The 27,053-nt window shown below is 46.3% G+C and overlaps 11 protein-coding genes and 1 non-coding gene across 12 annotated transcripts; 6 read left to right on the top strand and 6 right to left on the bottom strand. All coding sequences in view use genetic code 12, as the record gives it.

The window, feature by feature from the left end:
• Window positions 1-43: 43 nt before the first annotated feature.
• SMC3 (cohesin subunit) lies at window positions 44-3,607 on the bottom strand (the record flags this gene model as incomplete). The annotated part of the gene is made up of 1 exon (XM_025482273.1): window positions 44-3,607. One exon carries the CDS (start codon window positions 3,605-3,607, stop codon window positions 44-46), a length of 3,564 nt encoding a protein of 1,187 aa, XP_025336891.1.
• A 526-nt stretch (window positions 3,608-4,133) lies between these two features.
• Window positions 4,134-6,428, bottom strand: CXQ87_003810 (uncharacterized protein; the record flags this gene model as incomplete). Its single annotated transcript, XM_025482272.1, has 1 exon — window positions 4,134-6,428. The coding sequence occupies one exon, from the start codon at window positions 6,426-6,428 to the stop codon at window positions 4,134-4,136; it is 2,295 nt and encodes a 764-aa protein (XP_025336890.1).
• A 211-nt stretch (window positions 6,429-6,639) lies between these two features.
• On the top strand, window positions 6,640-8,811 carry CXQ87_003809 (putative metalloendopeptidase; the record flags this gene model as incomplete). Its single annotated transcript, XM_025482271.1, has 1 exon — window positions 6,640-8,811. The coding sequence occupies one exon, from the start codon at window positions 6,640-6,642 to the stop codon at window positions 8,809-8,811; it is 2,172 nt and encodes a 723-aa protein (XP_025336889.1).
• A 46-nt stretch (window positions 8,812-8,857) lies between these two features.
• On the bottom strand, window positions 8,858-9,387 carry CXQ87_003808 (uncharacterized protein; the record flags this gene model as incomplete). The annotated part of the gene is made up of 2 exons (XM_025482270.1): window positions 8,858-8,862; window positions 8,889-9,387. The coding sequence occupies 2 exons, from the start codon at window positions 9,385-9,387 to the stop codon at window positions 8,858-8,860; spliced, it is 504 nt and encodes a 167-aa protein (XP_025336888.1).
• Window positions 9,388-9,534: 147 nt separating this feature from the next.
• On the top strand, window positions 9,535-12,753 carry APL5 (Apl5p; the record flags this gene model as incomplete). Its single annotated transcript, XM_025482269.1, has 1 exon — window positions 9,535-12,753. The coding sequence occupies one exon, from the start codon at window positions 9,535-9,537 to the stop codon at window positions 12,751-12,753; it is 3,219 nt and encodes a 1,072-aa protein (XP_025336887.1).
• Window positions 12,754-12,807: 54 nt separating this feature from the next.
• Window positions 12,808-13,512, bottom strand: GLX3 (glutathione-independent methylglyoxalase; the record flags this gene model as incomplete). The annotated part of the gene is made up of 1 exon (XM_025482268.1): window positions 12,808-13,512. One exon carries the CDS (start codon window positions 13,510-13,512, stop codon window positions 12,808-12,810), a length of 705 nt encoding a protein of 234 aa, XP_025336886.1.
• A 1,054-nt stretch (window positions 13,513-14,566) lies between these two features.
• CXQ87_003805 lies at window positions 14,567-14,648 on the top strand. Its single transcript has one exon. It is a non-coding gene; the product is annotated as a tRNA-Leu (tRNA).
• An 82-nt stretch (window positions 14,649-14,730) lies between these two features.
• Window positions 14,731-16,479, top strand: CXQ87_003804 (dolichol kinase; the record flags this gene model as incomplete). Its single annotated transcript, XM_025482267.1, has 1 exon — window positions 14,731-16,479. One exon carries the CDS (start codon window positions 14,731-14,733, stop codon window positions 16,477-16,479), a length of 1,749 nt encoding a protein of 582 aa, XP_025336885.1.
• A 955-nt stretch (window positions 16,480-17,434) lies between these two features.
• Window positions 17,435-20,943, top strand: CXQ87_003803 (uncharacterized protein; the record flags this gene model as incomplete). Its single annotated transcript, XM_025482266.1, has 2 exons — window positions 17,435-20,400; window positions 20,562-20,943. 2 exons carry the CDS (start codon window positions 17,435-17,437, stop codon window positions 20,941-20,943), a joined length of 3,348 nt encoding a protein of 1,115 aa, XP_025336884.1.
• Window positions 20,944-20,999: 56 nt separating this feature from the next.
• Window positions 21,000-22,301, bottom strand: DDC1 (Ddc1p; the record flags this gene model as incomplete). Its single annotated transcript, XM_025482265.1, has 1 exon — window positions 21,000-22,301. One exon carries the CDS (start codon window positions 22,299-22,301, stop codon window positions 21,000-21,002), a length of 1,302 nt encoding a protein of 433 aa, XP_025336883.1.
• Window positions 22,302-23,017: 716 nt separating this feature from the next.
• On the top strand, window positions 23,018-24,653 carry CXQ87_003801 (uncharacterized protein; the record flags this gene model as incomplete). The annotated part of the gene is made up of 3 exons (XM_025482264.1): window positions 23,018-23,112; window positions 23,151-23,655; window positions 23,766-24,653. The coding sequence occupies 3 exons, from the start codon at window positions 23,018-23,020 to the stop codon at window positions 24,651-24,653; spliced, it is 1,488 nt and encodes a 495-aa protein (XP_025336882.1).
• A 300-nt stretch (window positions 24,654-24,953) lies between these two features.
• MET13 (methylenetetrahydrofolate reductase (NAD(P)H)) lies at window positions 24,954-26,788 on the bottom strand (the record flags this gene model as incomplete). The annotated part of the gene is made up of 2 exons (XM_025482263.1): window positions 24,954-26,323; window positions 26,344-26,788. The coding sequence occupies 2 exons, from the start codon at window positions 26,786-26,788 to the stop codon at window positions 24,954-24,956; spliced, it is 1,815 nt and encodes a 604-aa protein (XP_025336881.1).
• Between the last annotated feature and the right edge of the window lie 265 nt (window positions 26,789-27,053).

The raw sequence follows: 27,053 nt of genomic DNA, 5'->3' as shown, positions 1-27,053 counted from the left end.
TTACTTGTTTTGTTGATGCATTGATCTATATTCAAATAATTAGCTAGCGCTGGCCTTCCACAAACAGAAGTGCCTCGGCACGCTCGATGCCCGTAATAGTGCTTACCTTATCGGCAAACGATACGCCGTAGAAATTGTCGGCCACCTGGAGCATTTCTGGTCTGAATGTGGTGCAAATAAATTGAGCATCCCGTGATAAGGCTTTGATCATGTTGGCCACAGCGGTTCGATACTGGGTATCGAGGTTTGCATCAATCTCATCGAATAAGTAGAATGGAGCCGGGTCACATCTCTGGATGGCGAGAATGAGTGCTATAGCGCAAAGAGATTTCTGGCCGCCCGACAATTGCTCAATGTGCTGCTGTTCATCACTCTTGGAGTTGAAAGAAACTGTAAGTGCCACGCCACGATATAAGTCTGGCGACTGCTCATCAGTGACTCCATCTTTCTTCTGCATCACCAACTCTCCTGTTCCGTTAGGCACTAGCTTTTCAAATATCTCGTGGAAGCTCTTCGACACCTGTTTGAAGCAGTTCAAAATAGCATGGTGTTTCTGCTGGCTCAAAGATTCAATGAGCTTCTCAATCGACTCTTTCGATTTCTCCATATCCTCTTTCCTAGCCACAAGATCTTCCTGCTCCTTCTTGAAAGTGTTGAATTGCTCCAACGCCTTTTTGTTTATGTGTGAGTACTTCTTGAGATCTCCATTCACTGAGTTAAGTTCTGCAAGAAGATCGTCCAGAGAACGTTCCTCAAACTTAGCATCCTCGAACGCCTCCTCTGGCAAGACTCCAAGATTACCCACCTTCGCCTGGAGCTCCTTTCTTCTGGTGTCAAGAATCGACTTCTTCGAGTGAATGCCCTCCGTCTTTTTGCTCAATTTCTCAAGGCGCTTCACCAGTGAACCCTGCTCCTGGTTAGCTTCCTGAAGTTTACTTTGAAGATCTGTGAGCTTCGTTTCCTGCTTCTCCAAATCTTTGCTAACCTTGTCACAATTACGTTTCACCGCTGACACTCTAGAACGCAACGATCCGAGCTCCTTCTGCAAGCTAGCAAGCTCTATGCTCTTTTCACGTTCGCTGAATTCATTGAACTCAACAGCGATGTGTGAGTTCCAATTGGCGCACTGAGCTTCGAGCTTAACGATTTCAGTCTCCTTCAGCGAGGTCTCAGAGACAACCTGATCAAGCTGTCGTTCGAGAGCTTCAAGACCATTGTTGAGATCCTCGAGTTTTTTGGTTTCAGTATCACTCAATTGATCGGTGAATGGAGACTTAAGCTCATCCTGGTATTGCACAATTTTGGCATCAATGGATCCAAGACTGTTGGTGATGTTGGAGATTTCTCTGTTAGCAGTCAATACCATTTTTTCAACCAAGAACTTATTGTTAAGATGTTGACTCAACTCGCCCTTTCTTCTCTCATGCTCCAACTTCAACGTGTTCAACTCGTTGACTTGGCCATTTAATTTGGCATTGCAATCAGTGATATCTTTATCAACATCCAGTAGTTTCTTGGTGCAAGCTTTTATCTCTTCCAGTAGTCTTTTGAGCTCGTTTCTCTTCTTTGTCTGACTTCTGAGTGCATCAAGTCTTGAGTTCTTGTATTCTCTGAAACCACCGGTCATTACACCCTGGTTGCTTGCTCTGTCACCATCCAATGTGATTGCAGTGAGTTTGTGCAATCTAGCTAGCTCAGCACCACGATGAAGATCCTTGCATACGATAGCACGGCCAAACACATGCTCAATAGCTTTTCCGACCAAGTCCTCGTCATGTCTTATCTTCTTTATGAGAGGGATAAAGTCTTGTTCCTCTTGACTTGGGAAGGAGATTGGCGGAGTGTAGATCCTGTTGAGAGGCATGAAGGTCACTCGACCTTTCTTCAATCTCTGTAACTCCTTCATTATTATCAGGGCTGTGTCGTCGTTATCGACGACAACATGAAACAAGGAAGCACCTGCAATTACTTCAACAGCAGTTTTGTACTTATCGGACACAACAAACAAGTCAGAAAGCGGGCCATACACAGATCCTTGCAAGTTGAGACGTTCAGTAATATTCTGCACTTCTCTTAATCCCTCCGCTTGGGAACGAGCCATTGTCAGGCTCACCTTGTGATTAGCGTCAGAAAGCTCCAATTCAGTAGCATCATGTAGAGATCGAAGTTTGATGTCCTCTCTCCAAAGGGCTTTCCGCTTCTCTGTGAGGTCCGCGAGAGAAGCCTTGGTCTTGCTCACTTCCGTGTCGATACTCCTGTTTGCCATTTGGGAAGCACTTTCGTCAGAGGAGCGCCTGCTCTCTTTAACAAGTTGTTTCACTTCCTCGAATTTCTTCTCAAGATCTCTGTGTTCCTCAACAGCCTTTTGATGAAGCAGACGTTTCTTGACGAGTTGCTCTTTCAACCCCTTCAATTCATCCTTGAGCCATTTGTCTCGGCTCTTCTTGTCAGAAAAGCTCTTGAATCTGTTCAGCTTAGAGTAAAGAGCTGCCTGTTGTGCACCGAGCTTGTTAATCTCCTCCTTGAGTCGTGCCTCGTTCTGGAGCAATTCATCTAGTTGAGGTTTAAGCTGTGAATTGATAGTCTCCTCGTGTTCTTGGAGCAAGGCAACATACTTTTCACGTTTTTGAGCATGTTCTTGAGCCTCGTTTTGTGCATTTCCAAGATTCAGCTCAAGCTCCTTTTCACTTGCTTCCTTTACACCAATGTCTTGAAGTAGACGATAATAGTCAGAATCAGCCTGCTGCTTCTCTAAAGTAGCCAATGTGATGGCATGACGTGTGCTCTTGATTTTGCTTTGAAGATCTTCACAAAGCTTCTCTCTGGTCTCAATATCCTCCAAGTCCTTCCTCGTTTGAGCTAGCAAGGCGTTGTAGGTCTCATCGAGATTTTCATTCTGAGCGTTGAGACTGTTCAACTCGCGATCAAATAAGTGGAACTCTAGAACTTTTCTGTTGCTTTCGAGAGATTGGAATTCCTTCAAGTCGTTCAGTTCGATGGCCAAGTCTGCTATCTTATCATCAAGCCTTTCCATAGCTTCATTGATGCGCTGCATCTTGAAATCCGAGTTTGCCATTTCTTTGGAGGACTCCTTGAGCTTAGCCTCGAATACTTTGGCGCCACTCACGTCCTTCAACAAGTTCAATCTCTCGGAGTCTCTCGAGTTTGTGATGGAGGTGATTCTTCCCTGAGGAACAATATAGTAAGGGTTCAGTCTTGAGAAGCCAGCGCTCTCGAGCAAGTTCATCACATCAGAACGCGTCACAAGCTTTCCATCTAGCGAGTAATCGTCCTTTTTCAAACCGATGGTTCTGCGAATAGCCACCTCTTCATGAGGAAGAGGGAACCTCTTGTCCGAGTTATCGAACACAATCTCGACAAAAGCCAGCATTACGGTTCCTGAACTTTCGTGAATAAGACCCTGACGCTCCTCTCGAGTCATATGTGTGTACGCATCCAGAAGGACGAATCTGATGGCAGCGAAGAAGTTGGACTTTCCTGAGCCGTTTCTGCCGACCACCACGTTGAATTCTGGCAGCAAGTCATCAACTACCGTTGTGGCTTTGAAGGTCTTGAAGCCTTGCACGGTCACTTTCTTGATGTGCATGGCTTGTGTGGAGTTGTTGTGGTTGCAATGTTTGTTGATGCGAATACACGTCTAGTTGATCCGCGCGTCCTTAGGTTAACTACCATGAGAAAAATAGAAAGACTTTTGAGACAAAATGCACAATGCACGACTGATTTTACTTTTTTGCACGAGAAACCAGATCAACCTGGGAATTGAAAAGGCTGGGGAGAGAAGAAAGTTTTTAAAAATTGGGGGAACTTTGTTTGTAGGGTGTTGCTGAATTGTCCTAATTTCTACCTTTTGGCTGCGAAAACTAAAGATCCGATAAAACTTACAGATTATTATGACATGCATGGAGCTAAACTCATGACCCGCTAAACTGGAGAACGAAACGCATTCTTATTGTAACATTTTGATACACAATTTTGGAGTGTTCAAAACCAAAGTAAATTAATCGTTTCTTAATTCAGCCGTCTCAATTCAGCTACTCTTATAGTATATTATCATGATTGACGCGAATAATGACATATATTAAGTCGCTTACAATTAACTAGTTTACATAATGTTACAACGAGAAGCCTCCGTGATGAAGGTTGCCCCAGCGGTCCTTTTTACTGCCGCAGTCCGCACTTGGACTCCATGGCTTGTCATGAGCACCATACGGCGTAGGAGGTAACGAGAAAGGAAAACGCACAGGCTGCTTTCCAGCATTTTTATCCGTGTCTCTTTTGTAAGTCGCCACAAGTGGCTTCTCTTTCTCGGGAATCAAAATACTGAGTTCATAACTCGACACATCGTAAAGATTTCCACCTGAACGAGCTTTTGGAGCTCCCCAGGCCTGTTTTGAAAGATTGTGGCTTCCGATGAGTACCCATTTTAGGGATTTCCACCCGTCAGCGTTGTCAACCGCGTAATATTTGACATGAGGAGGGGTCAATTCACGGCCAGTTTTGCGTTCGCTATGATTCCACTTGCGCAAATACGGCTTGATGTTTTGTTCGTATTGGGCTTTGTGAGTAGCAGAGTCTTGGTATTTGAAGTGAATAGCCGAGCCCGTCATGTAGCCAAAGTTGCTGTGCCTAATATCGTCAACAGTCGGAAAGACAATGTGAGGCTGGTAGTCAAAGTTTGCTTGATGTTCTTCAAAAGCATAAGCACCAGGCGAAAGATCTTTCTCCCATTCTTTAAAGAAAAGAGGGCAGAGAAGATGACTGAACACCGATGCGGTCTCGCCCTTTGCACTTTTGAAAGGATACGCTAACGAAGTGACCTGCGCCAAGATGTTGTGAGTTCCTTCCTCGGAATCTAGGAGGAGATCGTTTCGTTCGAGAACCTGCCGAAGCTTCCCAAACCCATAAACATCGCCTTTTGGCACATCCTCGATATTGAAGGTACCTGGAGCCGATGCGACGAGCTCTACAGTGACCGCACTGTAATCAAGATGATCGAGCTTTTTGAGTAGGCCGTTGGTGACGTCTTGTTTATATCTCGCTAGGTAGCGCATGAGATCCAACCTAAAACGTTTTCCAGTCAATCCCTCCGTCTTACCAGGATAGAGCTTTCCTGATCTCCAACATGCTTGTGTGAGACCGTTGAAATCCAACTGCGTAATATTAGCGGTCAAAATCACAATCTCGACAGCACCAGCAGCAAAAAAGTTTACCATCATCTTCGTGTGATGAGAAGCAAATTTGTTGGGAAGGTTTGCAATGATCTCGCTGATGTCGTACTTCTCTTTGATCTCCTTCTGCTTTGGGTGAGACGAAAGGAACGGAGTGCCAGTGATGAACGTTATCTTATTGCGCTTCTTGAGGAAGTTGGGGTGGAGGAAAGTCAAGAAATAGTCTATATCAACGTTGAAGTTGAACTGGACTGTTTCCGTCAAATCCTCTGCACCTAAAAGCTCATGTATACTCACAGTGTCAGTGTTAATATCGGGGTCTGTGGGCAGGGACAAGAGCTCGTGGCTGAAATTCGAGAGAAGCTGTATTTGGGAGCGAGGTCCATCAGAAGTTGTGTGGGGAACCGGTTTGAGTTCCTCGTCGCCTTCATTGTCGCTGTCGCTGGCAATTTCAATCACGGCAGGGTCCTCCATGATGTCATCCTGGGACTCTTCACTAGTGCTTATTTCTTTATCCACGTCAATTGGGTCGTCCGGATTCAGCTGTTCTTGAGCCTTGCTTCTCAACGAATGGCGGGTCTTGCGGGCCTTTGAGCCATTAGCTCTGGGCTTGACGTCTTCGCTTTCATAGCTCACGTCTGGATCTGTGCCAGAGCTAAAACCCGTCTCGTCAACCTGTGCGTCCTCTTCCTTGACATCGGCTTCCTCTTCGTCAGAGGAGCTCGAACTTTCTGATAGTTTCTCGGATTTAACATCTTCTGCGATCTTAACCTTCTTTGGCTTCTTGGGCGTGTTATTCAGACCCAGTGACGCTCTCCTTCTGCGCAATTGCCGTGGCAGCAGCTCCTTCTCCTCGACTATAGTTATCTCCTCTTCAGAAGACGACTCAACAGCAGCTTCTGGAACAAGTCCCCGCTCGAGCTCTTCCTTGAGTTCTGCCTCAGTCTCCAACAAGTCGTCCTCTGCTTCCTTGGGTCCGTCCACGTCTCCCAACTTAGGTTTCTTGATTTTTGAGCTGCTTCTTCTCCTGCGCTTGCTACCAGAGTCCTTTCTCTTCGAGCCTTTCAGGCCCTTTGTATCATCCCCCTTGGACTTCTCCATACGGAGCATGGACTCCACAAAACGCTCCACTTCTGGGGAACTCAGGTCTCTTTTGTCCTCACTGTCAGAAAGATCAATTGCGTCACTGGAGGACCGACCAGGCCCTTTTTCGAGTGCCGCCCTAGTGTGGTGCTTCATTTCGTTAAATCTAAGAATGCACTTGTTTAGTTTGTTTTGATACTCCACAACCGCGCAGCCGCACGCACACTATCTCACTGCGGTGTATCTTCCGAAGTCTCGCTTCTTTTTATAGGAAATAGAGAAGGTTGTGAAAAAGACAAGCCACCACAAAAAAAGATACTTCTTACAGCAAAAAAATTGAATAGAACAACTTTGCCAAAACACCACAATGACAATCACCTTCAATTACAACAGCGGTGAAATTGTATCACTGCCAGCTGTCATTGTCTCTGGTAGAACGACAAGCCATGTCCAGAGTGGACTCGTCCAATTCGTGAACAATTCCAATAAGGTTTTTCCTCCTCAATTTCACGAGGTCAACAATGGCCAATTCAAGGCTTTTGTGCATGTATCGCCTGGTGAAGCAAACAACTTCGAGGTACATATCCTAGACAAGGCTCACTTGGATCCTAACGGATTTCCTGTGAACCACCAGAATGTTGTCGATCTGGGTAAACTTACACTTTTCTTTAATGAATTGCCGCAGAACAAGCCGGTCCACTTGTGCGTTATCATGGGTAGAGACTCGAACGGAGCATACGACATGCCCAAGTACAAGGTGAACCAAGGACAATATGCCAACTTGGACACAGCCATTCAAAGAATCAAGGTGGGGGCAAGAATGATGCAAGCATTTACTCAGGACGAGTTTCACCGCCTTGGTATGAGCAACCGGTCCTTTCAATTTGTTGAAGAGACAAAGCTGCACCAAGGCATCTTCGGCTACAACGTGGAGTCACCTACACCACACAAAGAGGTGAAGGTACATGTCTTGCGCTCGCCCAAGACGGTTGCCGAGTTGAGAGATCCCAATGTCGCTCAACAAAATCCGGACGCTAAAGACAAGGGCTGGTTGTTCAGCCATGCCATTGACTTGATCAAAAAAACCCCCGACATTATTGGTCCTTACAAACAAGCAAAAACTGCCGTGCAGTGTGCCGTCGTTTACTTGGACTCGACCTGGAGCAACAAAAAATACATCACCACTCACGCTGCTCTAGGAGGTGGAACTGGCGAAGTCAAACTAGCTATTTTTGGCTCCCACGGCCTCCACGCCTACCCTTACACTTTCCCACAAATTACAAGCACACTTACAGACGGTACAAAGCTTTCCATCAATGAAGTTGCCAATGACTGTAACCAGTGTGGAACAACATGGGAATGCCACAATATCTGTTTAGGTGCATTCATGCACGAGATTGGCCATCTGTTTGGTCTGCCTCACCAGACAGACGGTGTTATGCTTCGTGACTACATGTGGTGGAACAGATCTTTCGTCACTAGGGAAGTTAGATGTCTTCGTGATGGTTCCAAAGGTAGAATCATCAATCCGGATGGCCTGTGGCCAAAGGAATGTCACTGGAATATCCGTGACCTCATTCGTTATTTCTACCATGATTCGTTTTCCATTCCCGTTGATGAAAGTGATGCATCTTTCCCTAAGAGTCACACCACTACCATGAAACCAGATAACCTGTACCTGAACGGGGAAGTTCCATTGCTGTACCCAGTTGGGGAAGGCATAGTCAACATCAAATCTGAAGCAGGCATTTTCATGATTGAGCTTGTGGATCAAGACTTGGCTCGTCACCACACCATCTTCTATCCTAAATCCTATGGAGGCCAGGGTCTCCAGCACGAGATCACTCTTGACTACAACCAGTGTCTCAGAGACATCAGACTGCAGAAGCAGGATGCCAGCGCCAGCTTTTCGGTAAGAGTGTTATCTGTAGCCGGTGACTTATGGATCCCAGACTTCAAGAAGCACGCACATCTGGCCAATACTATCAAGAGCGATTTTGGCCTTGGTCGTGGTACTATAAGTGGTATCAAGAGTGCCTTGCTTGGCTCAGAAAAGGGAGAAATGAAGTATATTGGTTTCGATGCAAAGGGAATCTATAAGGTAAGAGTTTACCACGGCGGTGCTTTGGACGGCTTCACTATATTCTACAACTCCAGTTCTGGTCAAGAGGAACAACCACCGGTGCCGCCCAGAAATGGCGGCATCAATAAACTCATGAACAAGTTCCATATCCTGGATCTGGGTTCTTCTGGTGGTGGCGGTGGACAGGTTACCCTTGGCAACAAGAAGTCTCACTACACAGACTTTGACTTGCAACCGGGTGAAACCGTGGAGAAGTTTACGTTTAGAAACGGCCAATGGTTGGACGCTATGAGAATACACACAACCCAGGGTCGTACCTCGGCCATGTTGGGTAATGCTGGAGGAGGCCACTTATCATCGCTTTCTACACCAGGGCCCGAGTACCAAATGGTGGGCATGTATGGCTACACAAGCAGATGGATGGACGGCTTGGGCATCATATACGCTAGAGTATAGTTATCAAGCATCGGACACACGATCCAAAACTTTGTCTTTAGCACGGTTATACTCCACTGGGTACTTGTTGGCAACACCAAGCTTGCCGCTACCGAATAAAACCGATTTCTTTGCTCCACTCTTCAATGCCTCAATGCGCGAGTTGATGTTATCTAGGTCTCGTTCCAATGTACCCAAACGAGTTCTGGCGATATGACACTCGTACTGCTGTTTCAATGACTCAAGTCTTGAGCAGAGCTGTTCATTCATTTCAATAAGTTGCTGGTTCTTGTTGTTGATCTGACCACTCAATTGCGCCTGCGCAACAAGTGACTTATCCAACAGCAACGACTCCATTGCATTGGCAATTGATTTTGTAAAGTATTCCGTATGATCTGCCAATGACGTGGCTTGACCGTAATGCTGTCGCAGTTCGTCGTTGGAAATCATCCCGCTTAGAAGTTCCTCGTCGCTTGTGATAAATTCATCCTCAGATTCCTCGTAGGTATCACTGAAGTCAGCCTGAAACGTGGGCAAATTTGGAGACTCCGGTGCATTCTCCATCAGTATATCAGAGCTCGAACCCATCGAGGACATATTATTGAGTTTTGTGTTTTGTGGTAGTAGTAGCTTCCTTTGGTGTAAGGTGTTTGGTGCAGGAGACTTGATGGTGAACAACCTCACGGTCAGATTCTCATATCAACGAACAGAAACACTTTGCCATATACAAGCTTCTCGGTCGAAATGTCGTCTTTTCAGATGCAGAGTAACGAGATGCTAGCCCGGCTCAAGCCGTTTGGCATTTCGTTTGAGAAATCATTGAACGATCTTATCAAGGGTATCCGATCCCACTTCAAAGAATCACCTGAGAGTCTCCGGGATTTCTTGGACAATGCCATCGAGGAATGCAAAAACGAATTGACTACCACTGACCTCGAGGTGAAGGCAACGGCAGTGCTTAAATTGGCCTACTTGGAGATGTACGGCTTTGATATGAGCTGGTGTAATTTTCAGATCTTGGAAATCATGAGTTCCTCCAGGTTCCAGCAAAAGAGAATTGGATACCTTGCCGCAATGCAGTCATTCAAAAACGAAAAGGACTTACTCATACTAGCGACGAATCAATTCAAGAAGGATCTAAGTTCTCACAATCATATCGAGATCGGCCTCGCATTGAGTGGTATAGCTACCATAGTTACACCAAACTTGGCCCAGGACATTGTTGACGATGTTTTGGTGAAGCTCACCCATTCAAAGCCTTACATTCGTAAGAAGGCCGTGTTGGCGCTTTTCAAGATTTTCTTGCAGTACCCTGAAAGTCTACGGTCCAGCTTGCCCAGAGTGATTGAGAAGCTAGACGACGAGGACAATGCGGTGGTTAGCGCCACAATCACTGTCATTTGTGAAATTTCCAAAAAGAACCCCAACATATTCATTGCATATTTACCAAAATTCTTCTCCATACTTGGAGAGACTCAAAACAATTGGCTCATCATTCGAATTCTCAAGCTTTTCCAAAGTTTGCTGAAAGTTGAGCCCAGAATGAAAAAGAGAATTCTTCCGTCAATCATCACCCTTATGTCAAAGACGGATGCCACATCGTTGGTCTATGAAAGTATCAGTTGCATTGTAAACGGAGGAATGCTATCGCCAGACTCATCGAAAGACAAGGAAATTGCCAAAGAATGTATAACGCACTTGGTGTCTTTCTTCGTCAAGGGTGACGCAAATTTGCGCTTTGTTGGTCTCATAGCATTAATCAGCATCTTGAAGATTTATCCAGATTTCATGCACAAGGTCAACGGAGTTTCCGGCTATGTTATGTCGAGTTTGGAAGTGAAAGATACAATTGTCATGAAGAAAGCGCTAGAAGTCTGTCAGTTCCTTGTGACGGAAGACAATATCTTGGAACTCATCAGAGTTTTACTCCTCCAATTAGTGCCTGATGAATCTAGTGTGCATATTCTGGAAAACTTAAAACTTGAAATCGTTTTTAAGATCTTACAAATTGCATCTAAGGACAACTATGCAAACATTCCTAATTTCAATTGGTATGTCACTGTCCTCAAGGATGTCGTGAACATGACACTTTTGCCTGTTGACACTGAAGGTTCCCCAAATTCTGCTCCAGCTTTATCAAAGAGAGCCTCTGACATCATTGCTCGTAAGCTAGGTGCCGAGTTCAAAAATGTTGCTACCAAAGTGCCATCCCTTCGTCCCTACTTAATGAGAAAAGTCGTGTTCGAGTTTGTCACAGACAAGAGAGTGTTACAGTACAGCCCATTACTTATGAGAGACATATACTGGTTGATGGGAGAATACGTAAGTGAACTAGGCATTACAGATGACGATTCTGATGAGGAAGATGAAGAGGCTCTGAACGCTGCATTGGGTTATAAGATACAGATGCTCAACACCATAGTGAACAGTTACGTGGACAAGAAGCTAGCAGGGCCTTCTCAGTTTGTCATCTCTGATCTTTTGATCAAACTACCCAACCCGGAGGTACAAATCACCTTGATACCAGCTTTAGTCAAGCTTTACAGCGATTTGGTGACAGAATACAGTAATAATTATGCCCAACAGGGTAAATTGCCACTGCAGCATTACGGCCAACTAGCCTACTTCTTGTTTAAGAGTATCAAGTTCTTAGAGAATTTCGAGCAAAACGGCGATTACGAGGTTCAGGAGAGAGCCTTGTCATGGTTGGAGTTTTTGCGCATAAGTATGGATGCAATGGGTGGAGCTGAATTGCCATGGATCAAGAAACTCGAGCTGGATGAGATTGCTTATTACAAGACACAAGTTGCTAAAAGAGTTGCGGATAATGTCGATTCTGACGATGAGGAAGACGACACGTCGGACTCTGATTCTGAATCATCATCCGAGGAGACTGAAGATGAAGATGAAGAAGATGAAGAAGAATTAGAGGAAGAGGAATCTCCAAAATCCGAGGAAGATCAATCTCAAGTTGAAGCAGCCCAGGATTTGCTCGATTCTAGTGACCAGGAAATTCCACACTTACTCACCTCGATTTTGCCCTCATTCTTCAAGGGCTACACCCTTAATCCCGTGGCAGCTTCAGCACAAAAAATGATTGCATTACCTGAAGATCTTGATCTTGATATTCCGATCAACACACCTCCCAGCTATTGTGTTATCGATGACGACCCTCTCGACATGTTGTACAGTGATGAAGAATCAGAGGACGATGCACCATCTGAGAAAGAGGATAACACGAAGAACGACGAGGAGGCCACACGCGAGCGGTTGGAGAGAATGAAAGATGATCCCTTCTACATCACCCCGAGCGATAAAAAGGCCCGTAAACAGAAATCTCAGCTTTTGCAAACGCCATCTGAAAAGGCTGGATCTGAGACACCTAGCGAGAAAAACTCTCTTGTTTCGTTAGATGAACTCGCCAAGAGGGAAACAAAGAAGTCAAAGAAGATGAAGAAGCATAAGGTGACGGTGCTTAGTGAAGAAAGTCTCGGTGGAGATGTTCCAAGCCAGCCATCAGAGGAGGGTTCTGCGGATTCGAAGAAGAAAAAGCTGAACAAGCTTTTGATCAGTTCCTCAAATCTTGACAACTTTGACATAAATTCCTCTCCGGTTGAAGTCGCAGAGGGTAAGGCAGATGAGTATGATGTCGATTTGGATGCCTTGAGACAGCAACTTGCCGAGAAGGAGCAGAAGAGACAAGCCAAAGAGGCTAGAAAGAAAAAGAAGGCGAGTGGAAAGTCAAAGTCCAAGAAGAAAGCGAAGGAGCTGGAAGTCACGGACGAACATTCACCAAAAAGAGAGGAGGCGAACCAGACAGAGGCTGCACAAGAGCCTAAAAAGTCCGAGACAAACGAGGTCAGCCTGACCAATAATGAAGTCAGCACAGACCAACAAGCAGTTGCGGTCAGCCTGAAGCCAAAGACAAAGAAGAAGAAAAAGAAGGCGGTGATTTTAGATTAGTCGTCAATAAAGCATATCTCGTATACACGGGCATAACAGTCAGACCTGGAGGGCTTATTTGGAGATAACCTCAAGTGCCTTTTGGGCGGTCTCAATGGCAGAGGCAGGGTTAACACCACTGACCAAGTTACCATCCACAACCACAAAGGACTCCCATGGAGTTGGAGGGTCCACGTAGAGAGCGTCGTTCTTTTCAGCAGCTTCCCTTGGAGTGAGCAACTGGTACTTCTTCATAGTGTCGGAAAGACCAAGCTGCTTTTCACCATCGTCGGTGAAACCAGTGACCTTCTTACCTCTGACGATAATGTCACCATTCGAGTCCTTCCAGTTGTCAAAGATCAATGGACCGTGGCACACGGCAGAAACAGGCTTTCCACTGGCATAGATATCAGCAGCCAACTTGTGCAAGCCCTGGGCCTTAGGAAAGTCAAAAGTAGCACCATGGCCACCAGCAGCGAAGAATATGTCATAGTCCGAGGCATTGACCTCCGAGGCCTTCTTCACCACCTTCACTGCCTGGTTGAAATCGGAGCTGGAGTCCTCAAACACCTTTCTGTCGTCACCTTGCAAGAAAGATTCATTGATGGAGTGCTCATCCCAGCCAAATGTACCGTCCTCAGAGACGAAAGTCACCTCCACACCGTTCTTGAGGAAGTACTCCCATGGATGGTATGCCTCCACAAAGAAGACACCGGTTTTGGCACCATCGTCGTAGAGAGGGCCGTTGTATGAAGAAAGGACAATCAAAGCTTTAACCATTTTGATATGTTGAAATTGTCAATGCAATTGGGAACCGTGCCGGCTTATATACCCTGATGCGCAACATCTTTAGTTGCTTTCGTGCGTTAAGCTTGAACGTGGCGTCGCTTACTAATGTCAAGAAGTATGGAGTTTTGGTACCTAGGTGCCGGCGGCGGCTTATTATGCCCATTGTCATTTCTCGAAGCACAATGGCTTAGTAGGCCACTCCCGAGGCGATCTTAATAGGATGTATGATTAAGCAACACCCCGTGACACTTACAAGCAAAAGGTGGTACCGATCTGTAGGAGATATAGGGAAAATGAGTGGTCATAAGCTGTTTCTTGAAAGGTTTCGTGAGGCAATTGGTGGACTTTTCAACTGTGTGGAACTATGGCTGCAAAATGGCATTTCCGAGATGCGCCAAACAGGTAAATAGTAGTGACCAGCGGTGTGTATCAATTGCAACCACAGTGATTAAAGAATAGCCGTCCAAAGAATTTTAGGAATTGTGAATTCCGATAACCCCGTGAATCCCCGAATTGAACGGTAAGCAAAACAGAGGACTCAAAGTGTAACACCAAGCCTTGCAAGACTTGGTGAGTGATTTCGAAGAAGGACGTTTTAAGAAGGAAATATGGGACATCTGCCAGGATGGTGATTCATGATCCGTTGCAAGCTGTTGATGCACGTTGGCTTACGAAATGACGCCCGCAGAACGAGGTCGTACTTCTGCATCAAACTGGAATACCAGCTTCTTCTGGCGATAGAGTAATGAGACATACATAGAAAGGCATCCAGGTAGAGACTTGTAGAGTTTACGATTGACGAATGTCTTTCAACGGCGAAGAGGAAGTCCATCGGTAATCTGAGTAACTTTCAATGTTTTTGATTAAGGGGAAGCTCCTGCGCTTGGCCCAATTAAGAAAGTCCAAACTTTATCAGTTTTATACCCTACTAATCAATTCTTTGTTCTGAAACTTTAATTGTTCTTCCCGGGTAATGTATACAGTACGTCAGCTGATCTACGAATTGCTGCTCTCAGATTTTTCGCTTCTTGTCTCGTTCAGAAATGGCTCTGTGGCCGAGCGGTCTAAGGCGGCAGACTCAAGTTCTGTTATCGTAAGATGCGCGTGTTCGAATCACGCCGGAGTCATTATTTTTTGGGCTTCATCGCCAAGTGCACAGAGTGAAATACCTCGGTGCCTTTATTTTTTTTACACCTATACCACCCCACTATGGCCAGACGGAAAGAGGTCAAAACGGAGAAGCTGGCTTCTGCCAAGACCACTGCCTCTGTTTTTCAAAACTATGATGCTACCCCAGAAACCGAGGCTGCTCCTAAGGAAAAGCCCGAACCCCAGAGAGTTGAATTGAGTGACGACCCGTCTCAATATAACTTTCCATGGAACATCATCTATGAATTCCAGGATTTCCTCAATCTCTACTTGGACTTCTGCAAAGCTGCTCAGATCATGACATGTCTCTACATCGGCCAGATCTTCTACGTTTACTTGAATAAGATCCAAGACGACAAGACGCTATCGTCAGTGGGGTTCAACTTGATTGGAGCTGTCTTGGCCATGTGGCTCAACCACCGTTCCATGACGAAGAAATATAAGGAGGATCCAACCAGATTCAAGGCTCCTGTGTTGCCCGACTTCAACACGTTGTACGCTTTCGTCATCCCCATCTTGCTGTTCGTGCTTTTGGGCGATACTAAGGCACCATTTTTCCAGGTGAACTTGGCCTTAAACAACTTTGCCATCAAGAACCTTCACATTGTTGCCAAGGTGCTCTCGTCGTTTGTCTTCTACTACATCTATAACGACTCGACTACTGTGGAGGTGTTCTTCTATCTTCGTGTGGTGCTCACGTACTTCTCTTTGGAGTACATCTTCGATGGATGGAACGAATTGGGCGAGGAGGAGGAAACCAATGTCAAATTGACAACCATGTTGCCTTCTGAGATCCACATGATTTGCCTTCTTCTTGTTAACTTGTTGTACAATTTAGACGCAAAGGCGATGCCATTCCCATTGGTGCTTTTCCGTGAGCTCACCATCTCCCTCATGGCAGCATCTTTTGCAGCATACCAGCTTTACTGGATCTATTTGAGGATGCAACAAAGTGTCATCAGAAAGGGCGTGGCTATTCTTATTGCCGTGCTCTTTGCGGCGGTGTTTTACTTCACCATGGACCTCATTTTCACGAAAGAGTTGGACGAGAAGAACCCTGTTTTGTGGTTGTTTGACTACATCTGGGAATCTGACGCTCGCTTGCATTTGATCATCTACTGGGCTGTTTCTCTTTTGGTCGCCATTCCAATCATTTTTGGTTTGGCCTACACCAACAAAATCAACCTCAACCTTCGTAGGAAAGTGTGGCACTTTATGTTGGTGCTCTGTCTCGGATACCCTGCATTTGTGCAGCAGCCAGAGTTTACCGCCATTGCATTGTTGGGGTCGCTTATTGTGTTTATTGTCATTGAGATGATTAGATGCACCCGAATCACTTTCCTCGGAGAATTTTTGTTCACCGAGTTGAGATTTTTCCAAGACGAAAAAGATCTCAAGGGTCCGCTCAATTTGTCTTACATTTTCCTACTTGCCGGTGTGGTTGCTCCATTGGCTTACGGCTATGTTCTCGGAGACGTTGTTAATTTACGCTCGTACATCGGCTTAGTGACGCTTGGCTTGGGCGATTCGCTTGCATCCATTGTGGGGAAGAGATTTGGCAAGATCAAGTGGAAGGGCGCACTGAGAACGCTCGAGGGAACAATCACATTCATGGTGGTTACGTTTGCATCTTTTGTGTTGATTGACTTCTACATTATGCCCGAGGACAAGAGGGTCCAGAACTGGGAAAACACATTCATCATTGCCATGATTGCCGGCATTCTAGAAGGCTCAGCTACGCTTAACGACAATATCTTGATCCCATGCATGGTGACATTGGCGTACGACTTGCTCAACCGGACGTTCTGATCGTCAAAAGCCATTGTCTAGGAGAATGCACCTCATGGTAATGCAGTGACCGATACACTAGCCTCCACAGCAGCCATTACTCAGCCGTAGAACAATACAGAATTACACCGAAGAGACCGGGAGCCGCCTGGCGCCTAATAGTTGCTAGGAGCCCCAGCAAAGCTGTAGGAGAATGTCTCAGGTGGGCCTGCGTTTTCTAGCAACCTGGGGAAATCTAGGACACTTCAAGCATAAACGATGTGCTTAACGTCCGCGTTCACACGAAACACAACTAAGAATTATTTGACACTTGCACGCGGCGTATCTTACTAGCCTCTCACTACCCATTGTGACGTGCATAAGCGAAGGCCGCTGATCTTTAGAAATCGAGTTCTCAGTTTACTTTTTTTCTTCACGGTCATCTGAAACGATGCAAATTTGAAATCGCCGGTGCCGCTTTACGGCGCCGATGCACTCCAAGGAATCCCGAGCCTAAGTTGCTATTTCTGAGACATGACGGACAGGTATAGATGCGCACGGTTCTTTATAGACGCCGGGCATCTAGCAACGGAGCAAGATCCCCGTGTGAGGGTCATTTCATGTTGATTAGAGGAAAACTATTTTTTTTAATAAGATACCAGAATCGTCTCTCCTAGTACTATATCCGATGGCCTTGGCAAGCTGGCTAGACCAGCTTGGATAAAACAACCGAGATACATTCGCCACATCGTGGGCAAGTTGGCGCCACACAGTATGAGGAAAAAAGGCGCCCTATGCACACCTATGCTGTATGATGCAGCGCTGCCTACAAGACAGCATGGAGTTGCGGCACTTGGGGCTGACGGATACACCAAGAAAAAGATCTGTGAATTCTCCATCACTTTACCTGTCTGAAGAGACTACCTACAAGAACAACTGTTTTTCATAACACCACTTAACAACACCTTGAAATAATCCCGTACCGTTCCTTTCCACCATGTCCGACTACCCAATATCGTGCATTTCGTGCCGTCGGAAGAAGATAAAGTGTAACAAGAAGAAGCCTTGCAACCAGTGTATCAAGAAAGGCGTCATCTGTGAGTTCCCAAGGAAGTTCCGAAACATCAACATCACCAACGAACATGATCACCACAGCCATACCCATGAAATGAGCCCCGTGAGGTCCTCCTCGAACCTGGACTCCAACTCTCCCCTGGAGGTTCATCGCTTACACGATGAGGTCGAGTTGCTCCGGAAGGAGAAGTTGGCTGTGCTTCACGAGAACTTCAAGTTGACCCAGAAAAACCACGAGTTACGATCCAAGCTCCACACGCTCGATAGAACTCAGAATATCGAGCATGACGACGAACACGGTATCGAGATAGCCGGAGAAACGACCGAGATGGGCGAGAAGTACTACGGACCTTCCTCGTCGAACTACATGATCGAGGCCCTTCGACTGAAGAACAACAACAATAACAATTACAACCAAAACGAGGATTCGCCACAGAAGTCCGACTCGAGCAGCACGCCGTTCAACAACGACAGCCATCCTTCGAAGAAGAAGAGAGAGGGGCTGGATACCGACGAAATGGATGTCGAAGGCAACTCCGATATTGCATTCTCGAAGAAACCTCTCCCGTGGTTGCTTGGCAAGGACGAAAAGCAGGAGGACAACCTCGAGGTTATCAAGATCCTTATAAGTCAGTTCTTCGAGCACAGCACTTACAGGTCGTTTATTTCGAAGCCCCAAATGATCGATTTCATAAATTCGTATGATAACATCTCAGATAAGGAATGGGAGAACGACGATGATTTGCTTCTTCTACACATGGTGTTGATTTTGCTGGTTCTGCGTCTCACGCCGAAGAGTTATAATGAAAGTGGACTTACGAAGGAGCCTGTTGATTCGGTAATCACGTTACACAAGAGAACCACAAGCTTAGTTAAGAATGTGCTTTACCGTGGATTCACCAAGTTGCGTCATAACCTTTTAAACGAGTCTATCATGACCGTCCAGGCATACATCTTGTGTACCGAGTGGTACTTCATCGACCAGCGTTACGAAGAGTCATGGTCTATGTTGTTCCATTGCTGTGCTGTGGCGTACGCTATTGGTCTCCATGTCATGGTGAATATGAGAACCACCAACGACAGTCTAGAAGAAGCTCCTGTCAAGCTTGCTGAAATGTCTCAAAAGAAGGACTTGAGAGACGAATCTGGAGAAGGCGGAGTGAAGGTCGAAGAGAAGGATGACTCGGTATCGGATGAAGATGACTCCGACAGTGATGTACCTAGATTCAAGGTCTGGTTTGCCTTGAAGTACATGTGCGGCCAGCTTTGTTCTGTCTTGGGTCGTCCTAACCCTATCTCCATCCAGGTCAACTCGGTTGTGCTTTTCACGTCCAACCAGCAAAACCTCGCCAAGCTTCGTTTGGACTCTGAGAAGACTCAGGTCCAGTTGAAGATGGGCCTCAGTGAGTGCCTCAGATTATCCAACATGATGCTTATTGAGAGTTTCATGATGAACTTCACCATCGCCGACGTCATGCGTCTCGATGCTAGATTCAAGGAGGAATGTGAAAAGCTCACTTGGTTTGTGAGTCAGGATTACCAATCTCAGCATCTGGCCCTGGCCGAGGAGGTGGACGAATCATGCCACATGCCTTTGGCGGTCGAAAGGGAACCTGCTATTGTTGACTTGATCATCTTGCATATCAACAGGGCCAAGTTGCTTGAGCCCTTCAGCAACCAGTTTTTGGGACCTGAGGATAGCAAGTATCTCATTGAAGCCATGTGTGATTCTATTCTGAGATTCCTCGACTACACTGTCGAATTCACAAAGGACTTTTTGCTGAGAATCACACCTCACTTTCTCAATGATGAGGGAAAGGCTTTCAGCAGAACCAAGCTTGGAAAGGTCTTCCGTGTTGATTACCCTTTCCTCAACTCCTTCATGTACCAGGGTATTATTGTGATATTTACCCTCCTCAACTACAAGGCCAAGGAGTTCATTCAGGGCGAATCAGGAACATTTTTGAACCACATTGAGCAAAAGCTTAACGATCTTCTTCAGTTCTCCTCGCAGTTGACTGACCAGTTGGGTGAGGATGTGCGTTTGTGGTCCACTAACATCCTTTACTTGATTAACAAGGATCTCCAGCATATCAACACCCTTCTCAAGAAGAGAGATCACCACCATCAGAGAGACTCTGAGAATGCTCCAAATCTCGAAACTGATGATTTGGACAAGATTTTGGGCTTCTCTTTCAAGGATCCTTTCTGGCTCAACGCCGAGAACATCCCATACTATCTCAGCAGTCCTTCGGATGATGAGATGGGACCTCAGATGTTTGAGGATCCTAGCTACAATAAGAACATGCAGCCAAACTCCCTCAGCCTGGATGTTCTCAATCAGTACAACATGCAAGGTCAGGACCAGTTCCCTGGTGCTTGGAACCAAGTTCCTGGGGATGTGCAACAAGTTCATCAGCCTCAGCCACAGCACATGACTCAGGCACCACCACATCTCTCTCAAAGAGAGCACCAGTCACAGGTTCCAGCTCACGTTCAGTTTGAGAATATCCAACAACCACTGCCTTTAAGAAGCAGAGAGTCCTCGCAATTCCTGGCGCCCAGACAGAGTCAGTTCCCTCAGCATCAGAAGCTTCCTCAACACCCAATGCAAAACCAGCAGGGACTTCCTCATCAACAAATGGGCCCTCGGACCATATCCAGCCACAATGGTGGCCAGGATCAGCAAATGAACAATCAGATGGTGTCAAACATGAATGGCCTGGTGAACAACGCAGGTCATAAGGGAGTTCCTACTCTGCATTACAATGGTATGATGGGTAATCCAGCAGTGGGGCAAAACCCCAATCAGCTTCAGGATGAGGATGAAGACGAGAAGAACCAAGCAAGCGAATTGAACTATGCCCAGTCTTCGCATATGCCGCAAACGTATTTCAACCCACCTCAACCCGGTTTTCAAGGACCAAACTAAGTACAATTTATAGACTATGCATCATGATCCACGACGAGCTTGTAATTTTGCAGCCATTAGGCGCGGAACCATTGGGGACGGAACACACCGGGACTGCATACGACACCACCCATCAAAGCGGAGTGTTCTATACCGATAGAATCACCAGCAAGTACCCTATTCTCGAGGCCATGTCTTTCAAGAACATCTTCAACAAACAGAATCTCAGGTACATTTTCACCACGCACTTCTGGGGCCCTGTGTCTAACTTTGGTATCCCAGTCGCTGCCATGATGGACTTGAACAAAGACCCAGATCTCATTTCTGGCCCAATGACTGGCTCGTTGATTATGTACTCCTTGGTCTTCATGAGATACTCCGTTGCCATTAGCCCAAAGAACTATTTGTTGTTTGGTTGTCATTTCGCCAATGAGTGTGCCCAATTGGCCCAAGGATACAGATGGGTCAACTATCATTACTTCGGTAAGAAAAAGGTCGAGGCCCCATCTCCATCCACGTAAGCATCCCGGGGTGTTCATCAGACGCCGCTGCATAAAACACACGACGTAATACACAATCATTCGAACAACGATGTAGGCTTGTTATTCTGCTGTGTGGGTCCTAGCTCAGCTTCCTCGTCAGAGGTACTGTAGTCTGTATCCGCATCAGTTACCTTAGTTTTAGCCTTTTTGGCTGGCGCTTCAGTAGTTGGGGTCGACCCGCGCTTACCGTAGGTGACAATGTCTCCCATAGAGCTAGACTGGAACGAATTGAAGTCTGGCTCGTAGCTGGGCTCTCTACCCTGACCTGTTGCGTTATCTAGTCGACCTTTGCTTATGAGGCTGGTGGGAATTGCTTTCGTTATATGACTTTCAGGAACTCTGTGTATCGTGTGACCATGGAGAATGTATTTGTCCCTGTTCTCGTCTCCATCTTGAGGTTCTCCCGTGCCAGCGGTGAGGATGATTAAACGGACAAGAACGGGACCAGAGTTATGCTCCACAACAAGTGGATCTCCTCCGCCTTTAAAGTAAGCCTCAAACAGAGGCTCGGGCAGCAAATTATCATCGCTATGTGTTAGGTCTCCCATGGACGTGCAACATGTAATGAAAGTGCGGTAATCCTTGAGACGGAAATTGATCGAGCTGGTAGTACCATCTAAGTTCAGCTCCATAAGCTCGTCTATGGCCATCAGAATGGTAATCAGCATTGCCTGTTTAAGTAGCTCTTTGTCTTTGAGCACTTGTCGAGTGAAAGCTACAAACAGGATTTTCGTCTGCTTCACATCCACTTTGAAGTCCTCCGTAGAGAGTGGTACCATATCAAGAAATGACTTCATCGTATTCAATTCCATCATCAAATGTTTGCACTTTCCGTTGTCGAAGTCCTTCTTGTAGATGCGTGGAATAGGCAGCTCTTGGGGTAGCACTGGCTGATAATTGACCAGGTACTTTTTCACAATCATTTTCTTCGTCAAGATTTCAACGAACACTTTGAATTCCTTGTTTCGAGGTACACCATCGTAGCAGTCAAGCCGAAGGCAAATGTAGCTGAGACTCGCCGCGTCTAGGTTCTTAAAGAGCACCACCATATGCTTGGACGAGACAATGCACGAGTATGACAGGTAATTATGATCATATTCATCGATTTTGAAACCGACTGGTGATATATTGGCCGTATCAAAAGAGAATTCTCGGAAAAACAGCCTTTCGAACAGGATCTCTCCGCTGCTTGTGCGTGATGGATTGATGGCCAGAAGTGTCAAAGCCAACCCGGAGATTGTGATCTTGATTTGATCCAGAATTTGCGCTAATGCATTGACCGCACGAGACCAGCTTGATATATTTTTGGAACTGTCTATTGCCGCTACAAACGACATGGCATGGTGGTTTCTGGAGAAGAATAGTGATGTCCTATCGAGAGGTGCAGGAATGGGTGCAAAATTCGGCTGGAGTTGGATTGGAGGACGTGTTTTGGGGAGGAAAAGGAATTCATTTAAGGGATTCTGAGCTGAGATGATAGACTCTGCTACTTGCTTTGCTACTCTGATTTTGTCGAATTGGTCTGATAGCAGCGTATCTTGAGATGGAAGGACCATTTGATGGCATAACCCAAAGATGAGGGAGATTGTCCTTTGGGCCAACAGCTACTTCGAAATGTTCGACTCCGAAAGCCACACGTAATTTGTCGTTATAAGGCATCTCATCATTTTGTACCTGATTGAGTATTTTGTAGTAATGAGTCGCATGTAGATCATTAACGAGAATAAGCTCATTGCCTCGATTTTCAGGCAAAGGAAAATGAAATATTCATGATATATCCTAGCAGCCCAAAACTGATTTTAGAAAATAACTCACCCTTTGATAAAATCTCTAATTTACTGACACCCAAAAGTACCTGTTATCTACGTCGTGATCTGTCTTCCGGTATCAGGTCCTCCTCCCACATCTACAACATCAAAACCTTATTTTCCCAACAACCAAATAGGCTTGAATATTACCCTCAAAAGTTCAATCCAATTCACTCCCCTGGACTCTCCACCTCGCTGGCTCGCCTTATCTCAACCGCCGCGCGGAACTCAACTTCACCACCAACATGCCCTCTCTTCTTGTGATCAACCCCAACTCGTCCGTTTCTGTCTCTGATAACCTCCGTCTTACCATCACTCCTCCACCTGGCACGAACCTCGAGTTCTACACTGCTCCGCCCAACGCCCCAAGGAGATAAGTGGTACAGAGACTCTGATCCAGTCTGAAGAAGCAGCGCTTCCTGATATACTCGAAAAACGCCTTTTGGACAGCTACGACGGTTTTCTCGTGGCATGCTACTCAGATCATCCACTAGTGGCCCTGCTTGCCCAACACACCGATAAACCAGTGTTGGGCATCATGCAAGCGACTCTCTTGTATAGCTACGCTAACGCTAGAGTGCGTAGACTGTTCGTGTTGACCAGCACCAGCGGGTGGCTACCTCTTTTGGACGAGGCGATTACCAAATTTGCTGGATCTGGCGAGTTTCCATTCGAGAGATTCCAAAAAAGCCGTGCATTGGACGTTCTGGTCCTCGACCTTAGTGATGCTTCGGAGTTTTCCAAAATCACCGAAAGAGTGTCTGCGTTTTTGCGCGAGTACGCTTCAGACAATATAGACTGTGTGCTTTTGGGGTGTGCTGGAATGGCAGGACTCGACAAGAAACTCCATGCAGAATTCCCCCACATTGTTTTCATTGACAGCGTAAAAGCCGGTGTTGAATTTCTCCTTTCACTCACCCGATTGGGCCACTAGTCCACCATCTAGGACCTGGCCTGCCTAGAGTGCGCTCACCCCAGATCCTTACTACCTAGCAACTTCTTACCATGAGTGTGGATATTTCGGATACAAAGCCCGAGGGGAGGGTCCCTAGAAAGCAACCCTCACTTTTGGGACGTCTTTTGGGCTCCCAGAGATCCCCAACCCCTGAGCTGCGCCTGACCCTGGCATCACCAGACCCACTTCCACCCTTATCAGACCTCCAGCTTCTGGGGTATGCCAGCGGAACAAAACATAGGGTGCTTGACGAGGAATTGGCGCTGAATATAAGGTCATTGCTTCCTCCCCGGCTCCAGCTCTACAGTGAATGGGAGCTCTTGTACTCCTTGGAGCAACACGGCATCTCCTTGAACTCGCTATATCGAAACTGCCGTCCTGAAACACAGAAGCACAATCTCAATGTCAGGAAGGCGAGGGCCAATGGCGACACAGGTGGCTTTGCTGAAGGCGTGGTCAAGAATATGGTCACTTTTGGCGAGAACCCGCATGCTCGAGGCAGCAGACCACACGGCTATATCGTGGTGATTCAGGATGAGCACAAGAACAAGTTTGGCTGCTACCTCAACGAACATCCTCGCCCACTGGAACATAAACGATACTACGGAAATGGCGAATGCTTCTTGTGGAAGACAGAGTGGTACAATGCACCTCAGGAGCCGAAAAGGCGAAGAGACCGTCGTTTCAAGGCATTTCCTTACACAGGACTCAATGACAACTTGATCTACTCAAACGTCGACTTTATAGCTGTTGGCTCCTCGCGTGGCAACAACGGCCTATATATCGACAAATCTCTTTACCTGGGTGTCTCATACCCTTGCGAGACTTTCGGTAACGAGATCTTATGTGACCACGAAATTGGTGCAGAATACGGCTCCTTCAAGATCATGAACCTCGAAGTGTGGAGAGTGGGTGAACTCGAGTGATCTATCTTAATACACGGATAAACCTGGCTAACTACAACGTAAATTGTGAATTGTACTTTTATTCGTGAACCATGCCGTTGAGGATGCTATATGGGTTATGTAAATAGCATAAATGCAGAAAAAAAACTTGTGGTGACGAGTCACCGGATTGAGCTCCATCAAAATGAAGGTGGCACTTGACAGAGGTTTTATCACCAAGTTGAATTAGGTAAAAACCGGGCCCCTGATGTTGTTGAAAGCAGGGCCAATATCCGAGCAAATGTTTATGTGTTGAAGAATTGAACGATGGAGAGGTGGCATCTAGAGAGAAGCCACAGGAAGATCCCGGAAAAGGTCAAAGATGATGTTGTTGCCACTGGTGAAGTCGTTGTTGACAAAGTTGCACAAGACAAAGTTGTCTCCGAAACCAGTCAACAACGTTGAGAAAGCGTCGATCTTGGCTTCCTCAACTTCCTCCTTCACAGACTTGGTGTGGAAGATCTTCACCCACTCGTCGAGCAAGCGGTAGACCTCGTCCTTCCAGGCCAAGAAGGAGACCTTTTCGACAATGGTGGGTTGCAAGATCTCCTCGCCAGGGAAGACACCCCAAGTGACAGCGTTGATATCGTCGTCATGAGCATTGGTAGACAATGTGCCCTGCTTGTCGACAGCGTAGTAAGTGACGACAGAATGGGCGTCTCTAGCATTGTGCTCCTCGACTCTTTGCAACAAAGTGTTGAGTGCATTTCGGTGGATGAAGAATTCCAAGTACTGTTTCTGGTAGACAAATCCATTCTTTGGACCCCAGCCGAAAACTTCATCGTTGGATCTGACAGCACTTAAAGCAGGTTGCGAGTTCAACGTGAAAATACCCTTTTTGTTCATCTCGATCAACGCAGGCTTCAACACTTCAGTATCGTCACCGATTGGACCGTCACTCCATGGCAAAGACTTGATCTCGCCTTGTAAGTAGGAAATCAAAATTTGAGAAAGATCGCCCAATGTCTGAGGACAGCCCCATAACTCAAAGGCACGCTTTGGAGACTGACGTAACAACTCCGTGGCAGAAAGATCGATGTCACCAAAAGCAGGAGATCTAGAATCACCCCAACGACCGTTGGGGAACTCATCCCAACCTGAAGTACGGGAGATGTAAGAGTATTTTCTGTTCTGCCAGAAGATGGGACGGATCGACTCCTTTGATCGCATGGGGTGCAACGACTTCCTCCAGGGCAATTCGTCACCCACAACAGCGTTATCTTTGACATGCTCGATCAAGTTGAGATGCTCCAACACCATGATAGTTGAACGCTCAAGATTCATAGTATAGAAGTGAAGGTGGTTCACGTATCCTGAATCAATGAGTTTCTGACACATCTCGCCCACCAACTGGGTTCCCTTCTCTCTAACAGCGTAATCATCTTCCTTGATAGGATCCAATGCCTGTAAAAAGTGCTCTGGAATCTTCACTTGAGACCACTTGGCTCTTCTAATGAAGGCGGAGTAGGTTGAAATTGGCATGATACCAGGAATGATGGGAATCTCCACGCCAATCTTACGGATCTTCAGACACCAGCTGATAAAGTTGTCCGCATCGTAAAACATCTGTGTGATGATAAAGTCAGCACCAGCGTCGACCTTCTCTTTCAAATAGCTCAACAACTTCACATCATCCTCTTCTTCGGGATGACCTTCGGGTATGCCGCTATACCAATGTTGAAGTGGTCACCGTAGTTCTTGCGGATGTAGCGAATCAAATCCTTAGCGTACTTAAAATCACCAGTCGACTCTGAGCCATCCAAAGGTGGATCGCCTCTCAAAGCCAAGATGTTCTGACATCCTGAGGCGTGAGCTTTACTTAATGCCTCGTCAATCAACTCCACCTTCATGTTCGTACACGTCAAGTGCATGCAAGTTTCCAAACCAAGAGTGGACTGGGCAGTGTAAACCATTTCGTTGGTAAGGGTGGATGAGCGACCACCTGCGTTCCAAGTGATATCAATGAAGATCGGGTTCAACTCGTACATTCTATCCATTCTGTCGTAAAGGTTCTGTACACCCTGGGAGGTCTTGGGGACAAAGAACTCGAAGGAGAAGGTTGCCGGAGGCGGGTTGGAGCACGAGTGTGCATCGTCCAACTTCTTCGAGATTTTCATGGCTAACTATGAAGAAGACGTTCGGGTAGTATTTTTTTTCAGTCCAGTACTAGTCACCTCTATTGGGACCTCGCGTCCTGCAGAAAGCACGTAGACTCACTTAATCTCACATGGTCAGCTTATCATGATTCAGCCTTGTATCTCGTGTTTATGACAAAGTATGACATGGGGTCATTCAGGAGATCTCTATCCGTTTTGGATACTGAAATTCATGAGCCATCTCTCTGGTCCCCTCAGCTTCTTTCACCATCGCCTATAATGCGTA

Source organism: Candidozyma duobushaemuli (genome assembly GCF_002926085.2).
Source record: "Candidozyma duobushaemuli strain B09383 chromosome Unknown D_B09383, whole genome shotgun sequence".
Classification (NCBI taxonomy): Eukaryota; Fungi; Ascomycota; class Pichiomycetes; order Serinales; family Metschnikowiaceae; genus Candidozyma; species Candidozyma duobushaemuli.
This window is presented reverse-complemented; position numbering and strand designations above follow the sequence as displayed.